The sequence below is a fragment of the Monodon monoceros genome, unplaced genomic scaffold, assembly GCF_005190385.1.
Source record: "Monodon monoceros isolate NGI ecotype Baffin Bay Population unplaced genomic scaffold, NGI_Narwhal_1 Super_Scaffold_4, whole genome shotgun sequence".
NCBI classification, from domain to species: Eukaryota; Metazoa; Chordata; class Mammalia; order Artiodactyla; family Monodontidae; genus Monodon; species Monodon monoceros.
In genome coordinates, this window is record NW_021703781.1 from 17,247,394 (window position 1) to 17,273,727 (window position 26,334).

Below are 26,334 nucleotides of genomic sequence, written 5' to 3' on the forward strand. Positions count from 1 at the left end.
ATGTATATATGTGTATTGAGTAGGCTGTGATAGATATCTTTCTACATTTCTCCAAATGTATCTGGAGGGAAAATTTTAGAAGATAAATCAATTCTATAAAGATTTTTAATACATAATTTCTAATTTCCCTCCAGAAAATTTACCCTAATAAATATCCCCACAAACTGTGTTAAGTGTCTACTTTCCAAGATATCTTTCTGTCCAGATATCAACAATTTTTAAAAAATTTTTGCATTAAAAAAAAGACAAGGAGATAGTTTTTCATGTTTGTTTTTGTTTGCATTTCTGTAACTTCTGATGAGATGGAACAACTGTTTACATGCTTACTTTAAATGTGCATGGATTCTTCGTGAATATCCTGTTCAGGAACTCTGCCCAATTTTCTGTTGGTGGGGGTGAGGGGTGAGAATCTGTTTATATACAAACACTTTCTTACATAAATTGTGCTTATCTCCCAAATTTGATGTTTCTCTTTTAATACTTTTTCAGACTTGATTTTGTTTTGTTTATTTGTTTTGGTTTATTTTACTTTATTTTGTGTTCTCAGGAGTAAAAGCTTGCCTGCTTTTTCTTTTTCTTTTCTTTTTTTTTTGGATTCTCCATTTTTATTGTAATATACATGTTCTTTGTTTAGTATATAGAGTTTTAAAATTTTTATATTGGACTATAGTTGATCAATAATGTGTTTCAGGTGTACAGCAAAGTGATTCAGTTGTACATATACATGTACCTATTCTGTTTCAAATTATTTTTTCCTTTGTCTTTTTTTTTTCCTATCTTGGTATCATAGTTAGAAAGATCCTTATCATCCCAAGGTTACAAAAATAAGTATTTACTTTTTTATCTAGTACAGACTGTGTTAGTCATATTCTGCAGTTCATTGCACACTATCACTCTTGGTAAATAGAGTGCTCTCCAAACCCCAAGATAATTCCTTCCTTCCTTCCCTCCTTCTTGCCTTCCTTGCATCCATTCCCATTCCTTATGCCTATTTCTCTATTTCTTCCCTGAAAATTAAAATACAAACTGTTGTTTTATTAACCGACTCTGGTTCACCTTGACTTAGAGGGTTGTTTTTAATTCACTGCACAAATATATGAGTCCCTTATGATTAGATATTACTGTATTTCACAAACACTATATTTTAATAAGACTGATCCTGTGTCAAGCATGTACTATGTTTCTATCACTGACTAGATCCTTTACAAACATTCTTTCTTATTACAATGCTTCAGGAGAGGTATTATCTAAATTGAAATACAAGGAACCAGAATCTCAAAGAAATAAATAAATTACTAAGAGTCATACAGTCACTAATTAAAGGAACCAACATTCACCTTAGCGAAGAAGGTGGCTTTAAAGCCAGAGCTCTTTTGTTTACCTCTTAGTGCCTCATAAAAATGAAAGCAAATGGAACCAAGGGAGTTCTGCATATTTTCAGAAACTACGCTTTGCAAATAAAATCCCTTTTCTCTATCACATCATTTTATATAATTTTAAGAAATTTCAGTAACAGTAGCTTCTAACTTCATCATTTCACAGAACTACACTAATTTAATGTGACATGCACGGCTACACAATTGCAAGCAGATGGATGTGGGCAGCAGGTGTAATAACCGCCCTGGTTCTGCTTCTATGCAGCTCGATTTCAAAATGTAGATTCCTGCCATTTTAAACGAGACTTTACGCCAAACTTGCACTTGCAAATCAGTCGCAGTTTCCCATAAATCTAGCACATTTTGCCAGGAGTATGGAGACAGGTTTCATTCACACAGTCCCATCAAAGCCTGGACTGCAAGGAGGGGGGTTGTGCTGTACAGAGAGAAGAGCAGGGGCACAGGCGGATCCCTGAGGCAGACACACCTGGGTCAGCCTCAGCTGTGTCACCTCATACTACAGGATACTGGGTACTTGCACAAACTCTCTGTGTCTCTTTCTCTATGTTTTTGAAGTGGGGATAGTAATATCTACTTCAGAGGGTAGTTGTGGAGAAAATTTAACAAAGTACCCGCTACATACTAAGCATTAATTAAATAACTGTTGTTTTTACTGTTATCATCACCACCATCATCAGAATAGGCAACTGTGATGCCTAAGGTATACTCATGTATTTTCCAGATAAAAGCATAATTTGATAATAAACTTGGAAATGTTTTAAAACTGGGAGGATAACTTCATGCCACAGTGACTCCTCCACGGAAGGCTGTGTTAATTCCAACTTCCCTAAAAGTATACTTCAGGTACCAATTCTATGATCCTGATCTCCTAAAAGTCACATTTATCTAATTTCAAGTATATCGTTTCTTCTTAATTTAGTAGGCAATAGAAGACATGCTTATTCAAAAGCACACAGCTATGAAAGAGGAATAGGCATGCAACTTTAGTACAACAGGAAATTGAAGGAATTTTTTAAATTGACATTATTAAATTCAATTTTAGGAATGTGTAAAACTTCAAAGTTCCATCAGAAAGCCAGTAAAGATCAATGTCATTCACAATTTTAAAAAGAGCTATTAAAAAGGTACATATGCTTTACTGCTAATTTTAGAAGACTTTCCTTTCTTTTAAAATTCTAACCTTCAAGTCAATTGAAACTATAAAAAACTCTGTTGCCACCTAGATTCTTTACTCTCCTCTGCACCCAGGATTTTGCGTGTAGAAGAGTTTGGACCTCTTATCCCTAGTGAAGCCTAAGAACTAGGAGAGAAGACTAAAGTAGTTCTGTCACTTTAAATTTCAAAGATGGGCTGATAGTAGCTGAAGAGCAGAGAAATCAAAACCTTCCAAATTGTTGCTTTGGAAACACATAATTTACACTTTACATGACAATCCCTTGGACTGATGAGGAGAAATCTGAGTATCTCACTGTGTCTACCTAGCCTAGACAGACAGCTGAATATTCTCAAGTCATAGACTTCTAGAACTTACTCAAGTTCTCTACTTGTACAGTGCACTTGCCATTATTAGCGTGGAAGGTGAAAATTTTGTTTGCCAGGTGGTGATGTCTTCACATTTCTATTCTGCTGACTACATATCCCCTCTACACATTTCAATTGCTATGTCTTAGATTGCAAGTTCTAACTGACCCAGGACCACGAATCATATAGGCAGGTGCTTCGTGAACATTTCTTGGATGCAGATGGCTCTTACGTTCCTTGGAACAGTCTGGTGTGGTATTATTATATTTTGTGTGCCTATCTTAACATCCAATGCACCCAATATCCACTTATAGCCTGATTTCCTCTATCACCTTCCACTCAAAGAAACAACACAGACCTCATTTTATTTTCATACACAGCTTGAAAGTAGACCAGGGTAGGCCATCTACCTTGATTCAAGGGCTCCCTATCCATAAATTAACTACAAACCCATGAGAAGATCCATGCAAAGGGATAGAGGGGGGACTTTATTTAGCTTTGCCAATCAGGCTGGTTCTCTCCACAAATGTTCTGGAAAATCTGAAGAGGACTAATCAGTAAAGTGAATGCTGCCAATGTGCAGAATTAGCAGAGGTGTCGTAAATGTGAACCATTCAACAAATGATGATGATGATGAAGGTGGCAATGGCAGTGGCATTGGTGGCAATGATCATCACGATGATAGTCACCTAAGCCTGAGCAGTTAACTCTGCATCGCGTTGTACAAATATTAACTCATAAGCTTCACAATAACCCTATGATGTGAAGAGAGCCATCTAAAAAATAAGCAAACTGAGACATAGAGGATTTCAGTAACTTGCTGAATATCAACAGTTATAAGTGGCAGAATCAGGATTTAAACTTGGGAGTTTGACTCCAGAAATTGTGTTCTCTCTCTCTAAATTGTATTAGAATCAGAAAGGAGGAGACGTGTCTGGAGATGACATTTTTAAAAAGCTTTGTTTCTCACAAGTACATGAGCTTTATAGAGCCAATGACCCCACACCAGGGGAAATGTTTGTGTCCTATGCCCATTCATATTTACATGTGATTTTAACCAAGCCATATATATACACACATACACAAATATACATATACATACCTCATTATAAAAAATACAGCCAGTATACCTCATTATAAGAAAAACATGTTTAAATTTATTTAAAAAAATAAAGGTAGGTTAATAATCACTCACTAATTAAAAATATGCATATAAACACACAAGATTTACAAAAAATGGGCAGAAGACCTAAATAGACATTTATCCAAAGAAGACATACAGATGGCCAAGAGTCACATGAAAAGATGCTCAACATCACTAATTATTAGAGAAATACAGAACAAAACTACAATGAGGTATCACCTCACACTGGTCAGAATGGCCATCATCAGAAAGTCTACAAACAATAAATGCTTGAGAGGGTGTGGAGAAAAGGGAACCCTCCTACACTGTTGGTGGGAATGTAAATTGATACAGCCACTATGGAGAACAGTATGGAGGTTACTTAGAAAACTAAAAATAGAACTACCATACGACCCAGCAATCCCACTACTGGGCATATACCCTGAGAAAACCATAATTCAAAAAGAGTCATGTACCACAATGTTCACTGCAGCACTATTTACAACAGCCAGGACATGGAAGAAATCTAAGTGTCCATCGACAGATGAATGGATAAAGAAGATGTGGTACATATACACAACGGAATATTACTCAGCCATAAAAAGGAACGAAACTGGGTCATTTGTAGAGACGTGGAGGGACCTAGAGACTGTCATACAGAGTAAAGTAAGTCAGAAAGAGAAAAACAAATATAGTATATTAACGCATATATGTGGAATCTAGAAAAATGGTACAGATGAACTGTATAGATGAACAATGTAATTTTGCAAGGCAGAAATAGAGGCACAGATGTAGAGGACAAATGTATGGACACCAAGGGAGGAAAGCGGAGTGGGCGGGGGAGGGTGGTGATGGTGGGATGAATTGGGAGACTGAGATTGACATACATACACTAATATGTATAAAACAGATAACTAATAAGAACCTGCTGTATAAAAAAATTAAATAATATTTTTTAAAAAAACCAAAAAACCCAAGCTGTAGATTGAGGTACTTTAGCATGCAAAGGTAATTTTTATAATATCAATTTTGCTTTTGAGCTCTTTTTTTTTTTTTACTACCTTAACCATTACTTGATACACATTGTTTTTAATAGGAAAAGAAGTAAGCACATATATCATGTTTCACCAGAGACTAATCATTCAGAATTATTTAATTTAGATACATTAAATTTTCAGCATTAAAAGAAATAGGACTTTTTCAATGACAACAATTAAAAGAATGGGATAAAGGGCACTACTTTGTAGCCACATGTTCATCACAAACACCTATAAACTCTAGAAGGCAAAGAATCACCTGAACACTTTAGCCTCAGAAAAATTTTCCAAATGACTATTGTTTGGGTAATTATCTATTAAAACGCTAGTTTTGAAAAACAAGAATTATGTTATTTATCTTGCAGACAAACTTTTATTGGCTGAATATAAATGCTGTATCCGAAACAGTTCCCCTCCTCTCCAGCTTTTTGCACACGTTTCTTTTCCCAAAACACACTTATGGTCAACATCATTCATCCACTTATTCACTCAGTAAATATTTATATAGAATATTTATTATGCGCCCAGCACTTAAGTTTGGGGAATATATCATGGGAAAAAGGATTAAAATTGTTGCCTTCATTGAATTTACTGTATAGTAGACATACTAAACCAACAAAGATGTAGTATGTCAGATAGTGAAAGGAAGTGTTAGGGAGAAAAGCAGAGAGGGGAAGAGGTTTATATGGGGGTGGGGAATGGACTGCAGTTTTAATCAGGGTGGTCAGTGGAGATCTTCCATCAAAGGTAATAGTTAATAAAGCAGCTGTATTAGAAAAGAGAAGATTTGGGGAAAATGAGGTCTGAAAGTAGAGGGAAACTAGACTTAAACTAAAATATCAGCTTCTTTGAGGAAAAAAAAAGCGGTCACCATGTAATATATAAAACTCCTCTATAAGTTGAGAAAGTTGTAAAATTGTAATATAAAGCTATGCATGTGAAATGAATTCCAGTCTGGTTTGCAAATTTCAAATCTGTCTACTTGACATCTTCAGTTGGTTGTCTAATAGACTTTTAAGACTTAGACATATTCAAAATTAATTTCTGATCTTCTACCATCTCCAATGTGCTCAATTGTCTCCTCCAAAACGATATAAATGGTAAGTCCACATTCTCAGTTCTCAAGACAAAAACCTTGAGTTGTCCTTGATTCCATTCTCTCTCTCTTATACTCAATATCTAATCTTCAGAGAATTCACTGCTTCACCCATCTCTATATATGTTCAATCAACAACTTTCAACCTCTCTATTTTTAAAACCACAGTCTCAGCCTCCATCATTTCTTACTTGGATAATAGTGACAGTTTTCTAACTTCCAGCTTTCTCCTGTACCACTCCTCAGACTGTTTTCAACACAACATAAAGAAAGACCCCTTTAAAATAAAAGTCATAGGTCACTCTCTGGCTCAAAGCCTACCGTTCTCAAAATAAAAGCTAAGCGTCCTACAATGGCTTTTGTGACCTACAAGATCAGGCCTCCTTTTTAGTCTCAGACCTCCCCTCACCTCACTAACACTTGCTTCCCAGAGCATTCCTTCCTTGAGGCTTTCCTGCTTGCTATTTCCTCTGCTCTGAAAGCATCAATGAGTAGAAAACACTCTATTTAAAGCTTGATGGAAGGTTAGGTTCACTAACTAATAATAATGAAGATTAATTATTTCTAAAGATAAATAAGACAATTAGAAACAAGAGACAAACATACCAGGCATTTAAGATTAGTTACTAAGCATTAATTTTAACTGAGAACTTCCCAACAACCAAGGTAGGGTGAAATGTATATAGTTTAATGTAGTTCCACTGTTTGACAAGTGAGAGTATGTTAAGGTATTTGGTAACAATCTCTCCTGGATTGCCATTTCAAGAGCTATTTATTAAAATATTATAAAAAGTTTCAGATAAAATAATAACAATGCTTTAAACTTTAATTTTCTCTGCCTAGATTTTTACACAGTGACTTATAAAGTCAGAGGAATGACACTAAATTTCAATTCGGGTAAAGAATTTGTATAAAACAAAGTTGAAACTTCCAGGTACGATACTTCACTGTAGATATAGAAAGATAGAGCCTAGCGACCTTAGCACGTAAAAATCCAAAATGAGTAAGTACACTGTCCTTTAGACTGCTTCTCAGCAGAAATTTTTGTATCATTAAATCAATAGTGGCTAAGTATAATGAAAACTTCTTGGAAATTAAGGGAGTCGAGCTCACCTTAAAGTACTTTTGTATTTGACGGAGTGAAAAAGGACAAAAGGTAGACAATTCAGACACGGGGGAAAAAACATAGCCTCAGGGATAGTTGTAACTACCAGGAACACAAAAATCAGTTTAGCAAATAAAGAGAGTTTTTGGATTTGTATGCCTAGAGGGCCAGGAATAAGGAGGCACTGTGAAGGACTTTGGCAAGAAGAAGAACAATTAATATTTATACTAGCAGGTACTGGGTAGTAGGGAGCCACTGAATACTTCAGAGTAGTGACCTAGCAATTTATAGTAAGATTTATCTGGTTCAAGTAAGTACAACTGTTGGAAGGGAGAAAGATCAGGAAAGAAATTAATGTAATCCCCTAGACTTAATCTATTGAAGACCTAGTGTACTTTTGAGGCAAGGTGGCTTACAAAAGGAAGGTGATCTTTATCTTTTTTCATCTAAATCTACCAGGCAGTGTATGAGGCTCTGTATATATAACGCTAAATGAGACAAAAACATGTTCTCTGTACTAATGAGGTTTACTTAGGTTTACTGAATGGAGGAAAAAAAAGCCATCATGTAAGAAATTATACAGGCACAAGGAATGTCATGATATGGGAATCTCCGTGTATTACAGATGGATGTTGGGAGGAAAGTACACTTGAACTTGCATTTCAGTGAAGTCTAAGCTAATCTGGAATCCTAATGATGAGCAGGTTTTTCAAGATGAAGGGGAAGATGGGGAGTTGAGGGAATTGTTTTCCTAAGAGAGGAATGTGAGGGGAGAGCCTGTGTCTTCTAGGAAGAATGATTTACATACAAGGGGTCAGGTTTGGAGAGAAAGTGTTGAAATATGAGGCAGAAGAGAGGAGCGGGGAGCAGATCCTGAAGTTCTCTTACGTAGGGCATTGAGGAATTGGATGGGGAGACACTGAGACCTATAAGAGGTTTAATGCATGGTGATAGACGACAGATTTGCACTTTAGAAACATTACATGAGTTCAAGTGAGAGAATGAACGTTCACAAAGCTAGAGGCAAAAGACAATTTAGGAGTCTGCTATAGACAATCTAGTGAGAGACACCAGTGCCTGAACTAAGGTATTCACCAAGACAACCTTAACACTCCCCTCAGCATGACTGAGCTTTAGACAGACTTTTTCCTGACTCTAAGCTCCTGACCTCCTTTTTCTTAGAGAATGTAATTTATAAAATGTAGAGCTGTAAATTCCTTCTCTGTCTCTTTGAGATGTAAATACCTTAACGCTTCTTGCCAGTTTTACAACCCAGGACTACCTTTCTCAAGGACCTGGGAGCCATCCCTTTGAAATGTATCCATCAAGGAAGATACAGCCTCCAGTCTCTGTGGGAGGGGAGGAGCTTACTTTAGAGGGCGCCTGACTCCAAATTATAAAAGTCCCTCCAGTCATGTAAATAGAGAAAGTTCACTTTTCCTTTGGGTAAAGTCCAAAGAGAACATAGATGGCCTCCAAACCCCCTCACCCCACCTCTGAAAATTTTTCACCCCCTTGTTTCAGCAGAGTTCATTGAACTCAGACTGAGCTCTGGTCTCTCTCCTCTATTGCAGTGGTCTTGAGTAAAGTCTTCCTTTCCTTTTTAACTTTGTCCAGTGCACATTTTCTTTGAAAGAAGTGATAGTGGAGGTGGTGAAAAAATGGACAAGTTCAGATAGAAGATAGTAAAACCAGAACTAATTGTATGATTAGCTGTAGGAAGTAGTTAAAAAAAAAAAAAAAAGATTCCCAGTTCAGACTTGTGCAAAAGAATGTACAGAAGCACCATAAGAAATATGGGAGTTGGGCGTAGATTTGTGGGGTAAGATGATGCATTCAGGCTTAGAAACAGTTGAGTTCCACAGGTGAGCTACATGAGGCAAGGAAACTTACAGGCCTGCAAATATATGCAGCCAGAGCTCAGGAGACAGGACTTGGCTAAAGTCATGTACCTCTATATAGGACATCTGAAATCTTGGGACTATATGAGCATATCCAGGAAAAGTGGAAAAAACTTGAGGACTATAGGGCTTACATCAAAACTCTAGTGAACCCTAATGCCTAAGAATAGAGAGGAAGAGGAAACCATGAAGCATTGAGAATGATCACCCAGAAAGGTAAGAAAGCAGCGTTACCACCAAATACACAATAGAAATTATAGAAACAAATGATGAGAACGTGCACTACCTAGTGCAGTGCTACTGAGTAATGTCATTTCATCAAGGCTTACCAGGCCTGTGCTTTCCATGGCAACCTAAACCAAATTATATCACGAAGGTAATGCGGTCATGTCTCCATATTCTGTATGGTAATTCAGTATAAATTTAAGTTACTGGGAGTGTATTATGATAATAAATAGGACCTATTAAAATGTTTCCGGGCTTCCCTGGTGGCGCAGTGGTTGCGAGACCACCTGCCGATGCAGGGGACACGGGCTCGTGCCCCGGTCCGGGAAGATCCCACATGCCTTGGAGCGGCTGGGCCCGTGAGCCATGGCCGCTGAGCCTGCGCGTCCGGAGCCTGTGCTCCGCAACGGGAGAGGCCCCAACAGCGAGAGGCCCGCGCAAAAAAAAAAAAAAAAAAAAAGTATTAAAATGTTTCCAATTCTTAAAATACACCACTCATTCATGGCAATTTTTCTCTTCTCAAGGTTGAGGATATTCAGCGGACTACATGTTAAAAAGCAGCAATGAGTGTGTTCTCCTACCATCAACATCATATTTAAGTGTACATGGCTTTTTTTTTTTTTTTAATACCAAGAATCACCTCCAGGATTTTAACATTTGATACGCCCCAATTCATTTGCTGCTGTTGACATTTTGGGGTTGTGTCGAGTAACCTAGCAACTGTTCTTATTTCCGTCCTAATTTACTTCTATTTATAGAGCATATAGAAACTCAATGGCCTCAATGATATTCTTTAAGGCAGGGACGGTTTACAAATTTTATGTTCTTAAGTGAGCATAAATGTTAAAGATAGGACAAATATTAGTCATCGAATTGACTACAAGTCACAACTTCTTTAATTCTGGGTCATCAGTAAATATGATGAATCTTTAAAAAGGTGTCATAACTTTATCATGCTGAAATATGATATGACTACAGCTGAAATTACAAAATTTTAAGTGTTTGTTTTTAATGTTATATTCATTAAATTTAATTTCAGCAATTAGAGACCACAGCATCAAATACCTTCAAATAAAAATCTGGCCCTATTCAGCACTGTTAAATGAGTTCCCTTTTTCACTCCTTATCTATAAGACATTATGATCAAAGTTTAAATTGTGTAAGGCAGAACAGACTTTTTGATTTCGTTTTTAGACCTTACTGGCTTTCAAGCTGTTTAGGCAGAGGGAACAATCACTAGAACATCTGTCCGTCATGGATAGGGGTAGAGAAAGGTGATTTTAAATGACTCCTTGCAAAACTGTCTCCAACATGCATCCTATAAAATATCAGGATGCTTTTTTTCTGTTTTTATGAGTATGTACCATAAAACTAGAAAATTAAGCCCTATATACCTTGCTGAAGGTAACTGAGGACTCTAAGATAGAAACTAATAGATCACCAAGCTACTATAATTCCACAAAGAAGAAAAACTCCCAGTGCAGGGCCAAGCATTCCAAAATCATTGAAGAAAATAAGAACTTGACAACTTTTGGGTAAAACTTTCTGTTCCTACTACCAAAAGTTCCTTTTTGTGATCATTATTTCAGTTCTACATTATGAATATAAAGGTACATAAAAGTGCTAGCATCATTAAGAAGCATATTAATACCATCTTCCTTTCAACCTTTTAAGGAAGTTCCAGATATGTCCCCTTGCTGAGGGAAAAAGAAATTTCAAAAGATTTTTGGTAACAGAGTGCTAAATATTTACCCCACAAAACCAGGAGACCAAAGCAGTCTTATATTGAAAGACTGAGAGATTTGTATTTACAAAGCTCCTTGAACTACTCAAAAGGAAGTAAAGTATAACATTAGCACACACAAATCTATACACGTCTTGAAATTCATTTTTGTAAACATCAAAATTTACTGAGCATTTCCTTTGTGTGAGAAATGAGTTTTCATATATCTAATCTTCAAAAACAACTATAAAACAGACACTATTTTCTTCACCCTTACTTTGAGCATTTTTGACCCCCCTTTACCCATTTCTCCCACTCCATCTCTTAGTAATAATAGGTATTATTATTATCACAATTTTACAGATGAGAAAACTGTAAGTTAGAAGTATAAACTAACTTTCCCAGGGTCATATGGATAGTAATTGGTAGAACCCTGATTTGAACCAAAGTTTATGTGACCCCAAAGTGCATACTTTTAACTTCTACATTATATTTATACAGCAGGGCCAAAAAAGGCAAGTCACTTTCTCACCCATTCTATTCACAAAACTCTTTCAATCCATTTTATTGAGTCTTTCTAAATCCACAGTTGTCTCCTAGGTAGGCTTGAGGAATATACTTTTAGCTACCACCCTACTGACACTCGCAATTTCCTGAGTATCTATGGCTACTGCTGCCCAAATTGCCCACAATAAACCAGGGAAAATTTCTAAAAATTAGAATGTTCCCTCTATTCAAATATCACAGAAGCCAATGTGATAAGAGGCTGAGTGAGGAGTAACTGCCTCTGTCTCTGGATCCTTTGCTTGGAGACCCCAGATTGCTGCCCAAGAAATTCCTCCACGGTGTGATTCTACTTGAGTAGAATCCATCTCATCCGTGCAAAGTGATCCACCAGGGAGACTATGAGGGTCTGGGCATCGCTACGTAGTTTCCAAGTAGTACCCAACAAACTGATTTTGTTATTGATGGGAGACTGTAGTATTGGGACATTTAGAAATTTGTGAGACTTAAACAGATCTGATACTAAGGTTTATGGCCTTCAGTTTCATGAGTCATCTTTCTGTTAGAGGAATTACAATATTGACACCATAATATGGCTGTAGCGATAGTACAGCAATGAAATCTTAAGGGATTATGAGATTCTACCCAAGTTTACAAGCATGCTACGCTGGAAAGAGTGTGGCTGGTACCAGAAGACCTGGGATTTGGCCCCATTTCTATATGACTTGCATAAACTACTGAAACTCTTTGAGTTTAATTCCCTAATTAGTAAAATCAAGAAAAAATTACAAACCAAAACCCAGGGCTTTTGTTAAATAAGACAGCAATTTGGAAATATTCTATAAACTATAAAGTGTTAATGGTAAATGACACACCTCTGTTTAAATAGAAAATATGGCTTAACTTATACTTAATAAAATTGTTAAGCTTTTAGGATTTACAAAAAAATCTTATTATCAGTGAGTTTAAGAATTTTATTTTCTTAGTCTATTTTAATTTCTTTCTGAGTTTTTAAGATAAACGATGTCTACTTCATCCTTGCTAAGGGCATGAACAGAATAAACAATGAGCTCTGACGAATGCTCTATAAACCTGTAGCAAACCCACTCTCCTGTATCACCATGGAATGCCTGATCACTGGATATAACCAGAGGATCAGTCCAGTGAGTATTCATGTTTAATAATTAAGATAATCACTAATTTCCACCACTGTTCCTCTGCCACCTCATAAGGCATGCACTATTGGTCTTTTAGTATTTTGCTCTCATTGACTGTGGACTCTAAATCATTATTTGTTGGTTACAGACCTTTACAATGCCCAGTGGCATTTGCCACCAGTGACAGCAGTAACAGATGATGTTGAGCCAAAGCTACTGGGAGTGAAATGCAGAAAGTAAAATGACAATAAATAACTGTCACTCCATTACTAAACAGTGCCTAAGATTGGTTCTAGTACATGTTCAATAGAGCAGAGCCTGCATAATCCAAGAACCAAAAAGGCATTTACTCCTCAGTAATAGCTGCAAATAAAAAGGAACCCAAACACTTGTCTTGTGCAGTGACAAGGAATTCTTCATTGAGAATGGCCTAAGTATTCAAAAAATTCTCGACAAATTCCACTTCAGTATCTTCTCAAATTAACGGTATTTGGCAAATATGTCAAAAGGTATACTCTGGCCAGTGGACACAAACTTCAGGAAATGCTGGATAGAATACAAAGTCTCAAATGGCCATAAGACTTAACATATGGACTTCCCTGGTGGCGCAGTGGTTAAGAATCCGCCTGCCAATGCAGGGGTTCAAGCCCTGGTCCAGGAAGGTCCCACATGCCGTGGAGCAACTAAGCCCAAGAGCCACAACTACTGAGCCCACGCGCCACAACTACTGAAGCCCGCGCACCTAGAGCCCGTGCTCCGCAACAAGAGAAGCCACCGCAATGAGAAGCCTGCACCTACCGCGATGAAGCACGGCTCCCCGCTCGCCGCAACTAGAGAAAGCCCGCCCCCAGCAACAAAGACCGAACGCAACCAAAAATAAATATATATTTTATAAATAAATTTATAAAAAATAAAATAAAATAAAAAAGACTGAACATATGAATATACTCTAAGTACAGGGATGCAATTATAAGAAATATGGGAATATTAGGGATATAAGATGTCTGGGAGAGAACATAAAACCTATCTAAACATGATCTTAGTTCTGGTCAGGTGATTTAGGTAGAGGACAGATTTGAGCTATCCTCCTTAGCTAGTCATATAAACTTCAGGTATGACAGCAGAATCTGTTGTGATAAACTCACAAGATAGATATTCAATAAGAGGGTGTTATTGCAGTTAAGTTATCCATACCGTACAATAATTATTCTTTAAATTTTAAAAAATTTGTACTCTTCTTTTCTTTCAGATTGCTGGAGTATCCTTTATTCTGTTCTCTTTCATTCCACCGATGATCTATCAGGTTTGTTGTGGTGGGGTTCTCTGTCTATTTTTTAGTATAGGATTCATTCTGCTAACTCTATGTCCTAAGTAAACTGACATGTGGTAATCACTAAAGTTCTTAGTGTGGAAACATAATCCACTTATTAGACAAGTTATATAAATCGGAGCCTCAGTGATCTTATTAGTAAAACTGGGATAATAATAGCAGTATAGCATAATTAACACGATAATTAAATAAAAAGCACATGCGATGTGACTACCTTTTCTCATTTTACCCCAAAAGCAGAGACTAAGAATGGAAACTATCTGGGGGAACAGATCTTAAGGAACAGAGCTAAGAGCCTAAGAATGAATCAGGAAAGAAAGGAGAGCCAATCCAAAGATATGTTATCAAGCTGGTCACTGCTGTTGGAACTGGCTTGATCCCCTGGGGAACTTTTGGGGACCTGTGGAAAATGCAGTTCTATATGGTCCATCCAAGGAATGGAAGAGTACTGGTTAAGAGTTGTTCTGGGAGGTGTTAGTGCCTCACATAAGGTTGTGTATGTATTAGACCACCTGATTTGCTTCCTGAAGGATTCCACACAGCAATTACAGGAAAGCCTCAAGGCAGGAAGTGAATAAAATCCAAGCTATTTGGAATGTATAGGGGAGATTTACAAAAGCAGAGAGTGGCTGTGTTGAATATAATGTTGCTTCCAGTAGATTTGATGGTGATGGATCTCTTTTACTAGATAGTGGTAAGGGTATAGCCCACAGGCATTACAAATGAACTGGATTATCAGGAAACTGCACAATGGAACACAAAGCCAGGATTCAGAGCACTTTCAGGGTGATTGCCACAAAGTCAGAAGCAGTGGCTTCTATGAAAGGTTCTTAAGATCTGGAACTGTGGAGGTCATCAGCTTTATAACCACCAAGGGCAAGTGGTCATTTAGCTGCTGTTTTTCCCAGAACAAAAATATAAATAATAATAAGAAGAAGAACCTTCTCTTCTCAGCATATAAAGTTTATAAAACAGTCTCATATGCATTGCCTTCTTTGGAGTTATGAACGATGCTGTGAGAAGGTGTAGTATTATTCTCATTTTTCAGATGAAGAAATTTGAACTTTCTAAATTTTAAGGTTCTTAACCCAGGTTTCATTGTCTACACATGATAAGGCAGAATGAGAACTAGGGCATGTTTATATTAATCCTAGCATCCTAAAAGGTGCCTTTATTTTAAGAAAATTCCCTCTGATCAGTTACTTTGTGCGCCCTGACACACATGCTCCACCTCCAGTGGCCCAAGTGCATCAATCGTTCACTTCGCTGAAAGCGTAAGCAAAGTTTACCATTGCCAAAATTCATTTCCAATTCCATTGCCATTTGTAAGATTTGATCTCCCACCGAGAATGCCTACCAGATTTGAAGGAAACTAACTCCAGGTGCTATGTGTCCCCTGGCCACTACAGGACTTATAGATCAAATAATCAGCAAGAAATAAAAACTCAAGATAACCAACATTTCTAATAAAACACAGGTATTGTGACTGACATATACCTGTTCTAGGCAATTTGAATATTTGAAAACACAGGACTGTCTTAAATGTATCTGTTTCATACATCTCCAAATTTTATGACACTGAATTAAACTAATTAAATAATAATAATAATGATGATGATGATAATGATACTATCGCTACTTAGTTCGTTCTCAATAATCATTATTGAGAACTTACTAAGAGCTAGGCACTGTGTTAAGTGCTCTATTCATTAATTTAGTTGATTCCCACAGTAATCCTCATATAGAGAATACCACTAGTATACTTACTTTACAAATCAGAGAACAGAGGTAGAGAAAGGCTAAGTGAGCTTCCCAGTAACCCAGCAAGGAAGTGGCTGATTTAGATGTATTCCCAGGCAGTCTTAGCCACTATGCTATACTACCTGGCTTTCAGACTCAAGTCCTATAGTCTGTTCTCCAGTTGCAAGCTATCAGTAGCTAGGAAATCAAGCTTTCACAAACTCCCAAGCATTGGGTGTAAATAAAGTGAAATAGAACATCTCAGAGTAATTCAAAAATTGATGAACATCATTGCTGTGTGTGTGTGTGTGTGTGTGTGTGTGTGTGTGTGTGTGCGTGCTGATGGGGCAGAAGAAAGCATTGTAGAAAGGAAGAAAAGTAGAGGAATATTGCCTCAGAAGTTGATTTTTCTCCCCTAGAATTTCCAAGTATATTTACAACTTCGTGGTTTCTCTTTTCTACTCTAAACAAACAGGTACAAATTTCACTTTGATATTCCCATGACGGCTATAAAGACCAAAAGTAGCACGGAGTGATTCACTACCTAACCAGAAATGGCCTCACTGTGAGCTCTCAAGGTAGAGGAAATCATTCCCCTCATGACGGTGCTCCTGCATTCTAAGGCTCTTCTCCCTGTGCTTTACAAGACCAGCCCCAAATCCAGGGATCCCTACTGTGAGAGGCTGCCTGGATTGACAAGGAGAGGGCATGGCACACGGCTCTCCCCACAGGGAGGGGACTCACCCGGTCAGTTTTCCCTTCAGTCTGAACACTGGTGTGACTGCGGACCTCGTGATCTTCTTCCAGGTCAGAAACATCCTCTAGTTCCTCTGGAGTCTATAAAAAGAAAGCAAAACACTGCTGGTGGAAATGCAAAATGGTAACCAGGCTGGCAGCACATCAAAAAGGAAGCACAGAGTTATCAATATGACCCAGCAACCCCACTCCTAGGTATATATGTAAGCAGTTCTTTGTAGGAAACTGCCCTCAGTAGGAAGCCCCTTTCACTGTCGCTTTAGCAAAGCTATATTATAGCTAACTTTTAAACCGGGCACCTCCATGCTCTACTCATCTCTGGCTCAAGCATACCTTTCAAATCTTTTAATCACACGAAACATTGCCTAACTTGTCTGATCTTTCCATAGATCAAAGAAGTAGAAATGAAGAATAAGTAATTTAACAAATGACCAAATCTCTTCCCTAGCTTCCCCTTCAGTAATCTCAAGAACAAACTGAGATTACTTCCTTTCTTCCCTTTAAAAGCTTTCAGGCCCGAGTAGAATCTTCGGAGGTGGTTTCTGGAGGATGTTGGATCCACCGTCTCCCCAGATTGCCAGCGTTTTGATTAAACGCACCTTTCCTTTCTTTATCTCTTGAGTATTCATTGTTTAAGTGGCTAGCAGCAGGACCCAATCCATTCGACGACATACCCGAGAGAAATGAAAACATATGTCCGCACAAAAACTTGTAAATGAGTGTTCATAGTAGCACCAATCATAAAAGCCAAAAAACATATCTAGTGATGAATGAGCAAACAAAATGTGGTAAATCCATACAATGGAATATCACTTGGCATAAAAAGGAGTAAGTACTGATACATGCTGCGACATGGGTAAACCTTAAAAATATTATGCTAAGTGAAGAAAGTCAATCACAAAATAGCACATTACTGTATGATTCTATGTATTGGAAACTCTAGAACAGTCAAATGTATAGAGACAGATATTTGATTCGCTGTTTCTAAAAGAAGGAGTGGAGGAGAGGGTTGGGAGCAGTGACTCTAATGGGTGTGTGGTTTCTCTTTGGGAGGAAAACAATGTTCTGCAATTAGATAGTGGTCATGGTCACATGATCTCATGAATATATTAAAACCACTAACTTTTGTACTTTAAAATGGTGAATTTTATGGTATATGAATTATATCCCAACAAATTTTGAAAGAAAAGGAAAGCAAAAATGATCAGAAGGACATTTTTCTCTGAGGAGCAATTTGGCTAACCACTATGTGCTTACCGCAAACCAAGGCGTTTACAGGTGATAAATGGAATAATTATCATTAAAACCATATGACAGGGCTTCCCTGGTGGCGCAGTGGTTGAGAGTCTGCCTGCTGATGCAGGGGACACGGGTTCATGCCCCAGTCCGGGAAAATCCCACATGCCCGTGAGCCATGGCCACTGAGCCTGCGCATCGGAGCCTGTGCTCCGCAACGGGAGAGGCCACAACAGTAAGAGGCCCGCGTACCGCAAAAACAAAACAAAACAAAACAAACAAACAAAAAAACCATATGACATCGACATCAAAACACCAGAAATTGAGAAATTAAATTTTCTTAGAACTTAATAAATTAGTATCAACTTTAGTGTCTATGCTAAATAGTTAACCTACTTTCATTTCTTTTTTCTCTTTTTTTAATGCCAGCTTAAGCATCTCTTGTTCAGGGAGGTGTCTTGATTTAAGAATCCCCTAGACTGGCTTGAGCTCCTCCACCAAGCATTTCCTGAAGCCCTTTGCTTTCACTATCACAGTGCTCATCGTACTTTATTGTAAGCATTGTTTGTTCAATTAGTAAGCTGACGGTTGAACTGTCTATTCTTTGAGGTAAGGACTAGGTCTGCTCTGCTTACTATCATCTCACCACAACCTAGTATTCATGCATACATGCTTTTGAATGAATGAAGCAAAATTAACAGTGATAGCCAAAAATACAGTTGGATATGAACAGAACAAAACATCTCAACAGCAACAACAATTTGTCCTCACTGAACCTCTACTGTGCTTCCATCTTCTGTATTTCAAACTAAATTGCTTTATTTGCTTTTTGTTGTTTTTCTCTGCTCAAGGTTTCCAATCCCTCGGTCCCACCAGGGCAATAATTTAAAGATATCAGTCATTATTGCAAATACCAGTATTGCAAAGTAAAGGCGTTATTGCAAATATAAAGTACTTAACAAGAATTCGTTTAATATTTTAGTTTACACAGTCTCCATTTTAATCTCTCATTCTTTTGTTACAAAGCTCTGGTGAGAAATCCAAAATACAAACGTTTAGTTTTCGTGAAAAATATCCAAAAGTGGAAGTGGAAGGTGTCTTGCATATACACCTGGCTGTTAAAGGGTGGAAAGGGGCAGGACCTGCCTCCTCAGAACAGCTCCGGTTTCCCTTAAACCTTGCTCTGCACACAGGCCCTTTGTTTATTTTCGGGGCTGTGAAGAGCTTTGCTTCCCTGGGGCCACTCCAGAAGTGGGGATTTGCAATGATTAGCTCACACTGTGGGGCAAAATTACCAATTTCCTAACTACTAATGGTCTCAGAGTCTTTCTCAGCTCATGGATCTTTAACCAGCAATTTCTTTGTTCTCTGACACTTGCACTGAGCAGCTCCCATCACTTTGCATTGATTTCAACTGACTCTCATTGGATATTAATATCCACCCTCCCACCAAAGCCTCCAGCGTGCTAAGTAGTTTTTATCTATATGTTGATCTCTATATGCAGTCCTCCTTTGCTGCAACTACGTGCGACTATGATCACAGGGCAATTTACGGGCAATTTACTCTCTTCTTAGGTATTAATAGCATGAGTTTGCCATGAGGGAATTTCTGTACAATCACATATTTCGTTATTAGCTATTTTTGTGTATTCTTCCCAAATAGTCTTCAGAAAGCATCTTTACAATTTCCCTCTTGATACATTATCAGCCCCTGTAACATACTGAATAAGTTCAACTGATCAAATTCCTTTTCTTGAGTCCTGTTGTTTTGCAGCTGAAGGCTGCCTGGTGCCCCTACTGTGATCTGTTTCTTATAAATGTCTGTTGTTTATTACTTGGATTATACTCTATCACGTGGTGACATATAACTTCATCATCAATCCCAGTATTCTGTGCAATTCGAAAATAAAGTGACTTAACGGAAAGTAAGAGCAACTACTGCCCTCAGAAGTCACAAGTACCATTTTTGTTGGTGATACGGCAGGAAGAGATAAGCCTACCATTTACGCCCACGTACTTATGTACTTTTCCTTATCTTTAACAGGGAACTAATAGTTTTCTTGCAAAACCACCACAACTGACCTCTTCTTTTCATGAACAAAATCAGTGGGGGAGTGTTCAAAACACTTGCTGGCAGCATTCTGCATTCTGTAAGGTAAGCAGTTGGATGGTATTGTAAAAATAAAAAGTTAAATACACAATGTTACAGTTTAAGTGGAAACTAAGAAAGAAACAGGAGTCCTCTAATCATTTTGGGGGTGTACATTAACACCTTCAAGCTGAAGACAAATAATAACAAAAAGAGCAAACATTTAAAAAAGGGAGGAGGGAGGATGGGCTGCCCTATATTTACACTCTTAGAAACAGCTTGCTTTTACTCATCTAGTCACTTTGGAAGGTTAAACTTCTGGAAGGTGTGTGTATGTGTATGTGTGTGTGTGCGTGTGTAACTTGTGTGTTTCTAATCAATTTTCATCCCGAGGGAGGGGAAACCAACTATCTTAGATCAGTGTTATACAGGAGAAAGACCATAAACTGTTGAATAATACAGACCTGAATTTGAATTCTGCCCCTCCAGTTAGCAATTACAGAACGCTGGGCAATATGTGTCTCGTTTTAAACTTTGGTTTCTTCAGAAAAAAATTTTGGATAATGATAACTAACCCTGAAGATTGTTGTGAGACTCAATTGTACTGAGAACGCTTTAATTTAAGAGCTTAGTCCACAGAAACAGCTGGGGTGCAACAAAAGTTGTTTCTTTTTTTTTCTTTTGCGGTACGTGGGCCTCTCACTGTTCTGGTCTCTCCTGTTGCGGAGCACAGGCTCCGGACGCGCAGGCTCAGCGGCCATGGCTCACGCGCCCAGCCGCTCCGTGGCATGTGGGATCTTCCCAGACCGGGGCACGAACCCGCGTCCCCTGCATCGGCAGGCGGACTCTCAACCACTGCGCCACCAGGGAAGCCCAAAAGTTGCTTCTTTCTGTCTATAGTGTTTGTTCTCCTCTTCCCTCACTACCTTATCCCTCATCCCATCACAACCTTTTAGATTTGCATGATAAAACTTTTGTGGCAATTTGGATGCCTCCATTTTACTCCATATCCGTTACTCTGGATTAACACGATACTTACTAGCTGTCTCTAGTTATGTTCACCTGATTTTTAGTATACAATGTCATTGTGCTAACAGGGTATAAAAGAATTCCACATACAGTGCTTTCTTCTAAATTTCAAGTAAAGATCTCTTTTGATCCAATTTTAATCATGTATAAGAGTAAGATTATCTCTTAAATTGGTCCCAGCAGAGATACACTCTAACATAGATTCTCAGGGATGACTGAAATAACTTTCCTTCTCCAAGCTGAGCTGTCTCTAAGCCAGACCAATAGGAAGATATCCTATTTTTTTCCTGGAAAAAGTGAAGTTAAACTCAGTTATTACTCATTTATTTCTCCTATCAGAATTCAGGACAACTATTTCGTATATTCCTATTCTAACTCTTGCTTATTGTGAAGCCTTCCTTAGGCAACCCAAAGTGATTTGAAATTACCTGAGTTTCCTCCACCTTTAAATCTCACCCTCCACACAAAGGAGCTCAATGCTTCCTACAGACTTATCTCAGTAATTCTTTCAGCATCCTTAGTGAGACAGGTAGGCAGTATTATTATACCTTAAAATTCACTTGCACAAGACTTTATAAATGTTTAATATTTAAATATAAGGAAATAAATTCGTGGTCACCAAAACAGCAAAAATAAGGAAAGAAAGAAAGAAAGAGGGAAAGAAAGAGAAAGAGGGAGGGAGGGAGGGAGGAAGAAAAAATAAAGAAGGAAAGAAAAAGGAAAAAAAAAGAGAGTCTAGGAAATAGGAGTCATGCTTGGCATTTTCTTCTCAGAATTAAGTTTGAATTCTAAATCATACACATGATTTGATCATAAATCATACTTCTCTGATTATCCCTCAACGGCTTACTACAATCAAATAACTGCGACAACAATGTCAGTGGTGGTCTCACACAGAAAAGGAATTATGCTATGGATAGTATTCTGAAACAGGAAGCTGCAATAACATGTTCAGTGAGATTATCTTAGCTGAGGTGATAACAGGCTGATTTTGGAATGTTAGGAGAGACCAGAATTAAAATACATTAATAAAAAAAAGGAATAGATATAACAATAGCACAATTCAAATTACAGAAAACTAAAAAACACCCCTTGTTGAATGCACACACACACACATACACACACACACACACTTTTCTTTTTCTTCAAGAAATCAATATTCTGTTCTTGGCATTTATTGACAAGGTTGTTGATCCTTTTCCTGAGCCACTGTTTTTCTAGTTTCCAAGTCCTATAAATTATTTAAAGGGTCACATCTCAGAAAAATGTAACCATCACATTTAACTGTCAAGCATTTCAAAATATTACTAGAAAATAAAGTATACAACTGGTTGTGTGTTACACATGGGCTTTTGAAAACTATAAACCCCTGGAATCAGCCTTTGAGGGAGAGGCCCAGTAACCTATATTTTTATAAAGTTGTACAAATGATTCTGATGTGCAGTTCTTCATGAGAACCATTGGCCTGACATTGAACTTATTTTAATTTTTTGATTCGTTTAGGCTTAGTTAAGTGTCCCTGTAACAATATGAGTTGCAAGACTGTAGCGGCAATAGTTAATCCCAGATTTTCCCTGTCACCTGAAATGCAGCCATTTTGCATTTTAAGTATGCCTTCCATTGCTTGTCAGTTGGAGGGTTAATTTATCACATTCTTGGACAGATAATAAGTGGCCAGAAGCCATTTTGACTATTAAACTGAATTATACAATCAGTTGGAGTTTCCAGAGTTGTCAGAGACAAAGGACTTTATTTCTCATGGCAAGCACTATGGATCCATAACACGTGGGCTTTTTCTACTCCTGAAATATGCCCCAATCATCAGTTCATTCCGCATCAAGATCTTTGGCTCCTGGTATCTACTGCTCTCCTGCCTGGCATGCTCATCCTGCAGCTTTCACATAGCTGGACCTTTCTACCATGGGAGTTCAGACGGCCTATACTCAACCCTATCCAGTCTTCCCTGGTCAGCCCATCTGAAGTTAACCCTTTTTCCTACTTCATTTATTAATTATATCACACCCTGTGCATTTTTCTTTAGCGGCTTCACTGCCACCTATCTTGAACCATAAAATGCCTTTGAAAAGACAACTCAAAAAAATCCTGCTTGTTTCTCAGGCTGGCACACTGGCTTTAAGTTATACGAACTTGAAACCAATTCAGTTTTGGCCCATAATATGATAGCATGAGCAAAAGCTTGCCAATGGATCTGCCAAAAAAACAACGCTCCTGAGTTATTTTTCTTCTCTTTTCTTTTAAAGTTCCATATAAATTAGGCTATACTGATCAGCAAAACTACTAAATGCGTTTTGGACAGAGCTGACTTTATATCCTATTTATAACCTATTTCCAAATTATAAACAGAAAACCTAAGGTAAGTAACTTGCCAAAGTTCTTATAGCAAGGCAGGGACTCTGATGCAACAGAATATAAAGATTGCATATCTGGATTCTAGGTCAAGTGCTGCCTTCAGTAGCTGTGACCTCAAACAAGTATTTAACTAGTTGAGAAGTCACCTTCTTCAGAAGTAAATAAAAGGACTGAACTAAATGACTTATAAAATCTCATTCAATTCTACTGTTCACTCTATAAGTCTATTGCAGGTTTGGTGACACTGTATCGGGAAAGATCCTTTTTTTTTCAAGAAAATTCTGAATTAGCAGTATACCCTTCTTTGGAAATGCTAAACACAATTTTAGATCCCAAGTCCCTTTTGGTTTGTTAACCTCTCAGGAGCACAGAAACAACTGTTAATACTTTGTCCAGGACTACATAGGACAAAGTTAGGGCTCTTCACAGGCAGTAATTGATGATGCCATGGAGAACTGCGGCAGTACAGTTACGGTCATTGCGCTATAGGTGAGAATGTGCTGTTGTTGGAAATGACGCAATAATAAAAATAAGCGTAGTAGTGGAGATGGTGGTAATGGTGCTGGTGGCAACAGATGACTAATCACACAACCCGATCTTTAACTCTTAGGTGTACACACTGCTACCATGAGTATCAGACACATTCTGCTGTATTTGACGAAGGAAAAGCTCAACTTTTCCATCAAACCCTATGCCAAACAGACTCTATTTATGTGAATGTGTGTTCTTATCTTTAGAATAAACAGCTGAAGAGAGGTTATCTAACTTAAAAAAATTTTTTTTTCAAAAAAACTATTCTACAGATGTTAAAACGAGTTTCAGAGAATATCTAAGGGCAAAGAAAAAGCATTTAATACTCTTAATACTCTTAACAATGTATATGTACATATATTCTAATTACATAAAACAATGCATATATATATGAGAGTGTTAGAGTGTTTTATGTGGCTTTCTTCTTTATAATTGATTTGTTTCTAAGTTTTTACAATACATATTTATTATGTTCATCATCAGGGGAAAAAAACAAGCAATGAATGTTACAAGAAAATCTGCTTAAGGTTGAATATGCCACTTCAAGGACATGTCAGCAATAAAAAAAAGAGCAAGATTGCAAAACTCACTGCACGGGAGCAGAGCTGGCCTTGTCACTCTGCAGTAGGTCTATCAGTGTGGCACTGTATTTGAAGCTGGTGTGGACACAGACAAAAGCTCTCAAGAGGGGAGAGGAAAATTGCAGTGTAGGTCTTCATTATCAGAGCAAACACTAAAGAAGACTGATAGCAGATACAGAGATCTATACCTCATCAGGGCCTTATGCTGTTCCCCCATATTGCATGGTCTCCTTCTTAGCTCTGTGGATCCATGAAAGCAGTTGCTTTCTTATTTCATGGATCACATTTTCAGTGTCCTGGAAATTGGTTTTACAGAAGTATTCTGTAATAAAGATTTTGTGGGAAAGAAGAGTTGTGGTGTGACTTCCCAGCAGCGATATATATTTTTTAACCTATAGGAAATCTTTCACTTCCAGAAATTGTTAGGCAGCCAGGCATAATATCAACGGTCCTAACCAAATTCATCTATCTAGATTTGCAAAGTAATCCCAGGCACGGTAATAAAGCAAAAACCTGCCTGATGTGTTCCAGCCACGGGTATTATGTAAGGCTAAGCAGGATGTCCGCACCTGACACTCCTATTTCACACTGAACTAAAGAACGGAAAACTATGAAAGAAGTTCCACATTACAGAGGAGATGTTGCTCGATGAGACAGTAATTCAGATCTATGTTAGACTTTTGTACATATTATTCGGGGTTACTGGGTTGAAGTTTGCTTTATGGGACATAAGAATTCCCTACACTAGTAGAATAAAGTTGCCTAAGTTGGCAGCTTATATATGAAATAGAACACTAGAATGCAGCAAAACAAATATTTGGACAACCCCTAAGGAAGAATTATGCTCTCTCTAAAAGGGATTTTTAAGTCCCCAAACTAAAAGGCCTATTTGTAGAAGCGAGTGAATACATCACCGTTGAAGATGTAGTCAGATATAAGTGGCTATGAAACCAGCTCACGGCAATGCATTGTGCTGTTTCCACACAGGTTTGTCTTGATCTATGGAATTAGGACAAGAGGTAGAAGCAAACCTAGTGGGGAAATTAGATTTAAAAATTGCATGTGTTCCTTAACATGTTAAACATATACATACCATAGAATCTGGCCACTCCACTCCTAAGTGTTTACCCAAGAGAAATAAAAACATATATTCACAAAAAGGCTTGTACACAACTACTCATAGCAGCTTGTTTTGTAATAGCCAAGTAGCAGGAATGACCCAGATGTTCAACAACAGAGAATGATAAACTATATGATATTCAATAGAATATTACTAATATTACAATAGTAATATACAATAGTAATATTACTAATATTACAATAGTAATATTCAATAGAATATTACTCAGTTAAGGGAATGGATTTTTTTTTTTTTTTTTTTTTTTTGCGGTAAGCGGGCCTCTCACTCTTGTGGTCTCTCCCGTTGTGGAGCACAGGCTCCGGACGCGCAGGCTCAGTGGCCATGGCTCACGGGCCCAGCCGCTCCGCGGCATATGTGGGATCTTCCCGGACCGGGGCACGAACCCGTGTCCCCTGCATCGGCAGTCGGACTCTCAACCACTGCGCCTCCAGGGAAGCCCGGGAATGGATTATTAACACAAATAACAACCTGGCTGGATCTCAAAATAATTATGCTGAATGAAGGAAGCCAAATAAGAGTACATTCATATAATTCTATTTAGACAGCATTCTAGAAATTGCAAATCAATCTACAGTAACAAATCAGTTTGGTCTGTGGGACCATTTGGGGTCTGCAGCAAGGAGTGATTAGATTACAAAGTGTCATGAGAAAGTTTTAGGTTTTGATGTATATATTCCTTATCTTGATTGTGGTGATAGCTTCAGGGTTAAATACGTATGTCTATAAAACATATCAAATCGTA

At 37.8% G+C, this 26,334-nt stretch overlaps 1 protein-coding gene across 2 annotated transcripts in view; it reads right to left on the reverse strand.

Annotated features, from left to right (window-relative positions):
- Positions 1–26,334, reverse strand: part of CTNNA3 (catenin alpha 3) — a 1,596,010-nt gene that overhangs the window by 151,447 nt on the left and 1,418,229 nt on the right. For both annotated transcript variants that reach the window (XM_029245645.1, XM_029245646.1), the window contains exon 14: positions 16,604–16,696. In XM_029245645.1, coding sequence (XP_029101478.1) covers positions 16,604–16,696 — 93 coding nt within the window. The remainder of the gene's footprint in view (positions 1–16,603; positions 16,697–26,334) is intronic.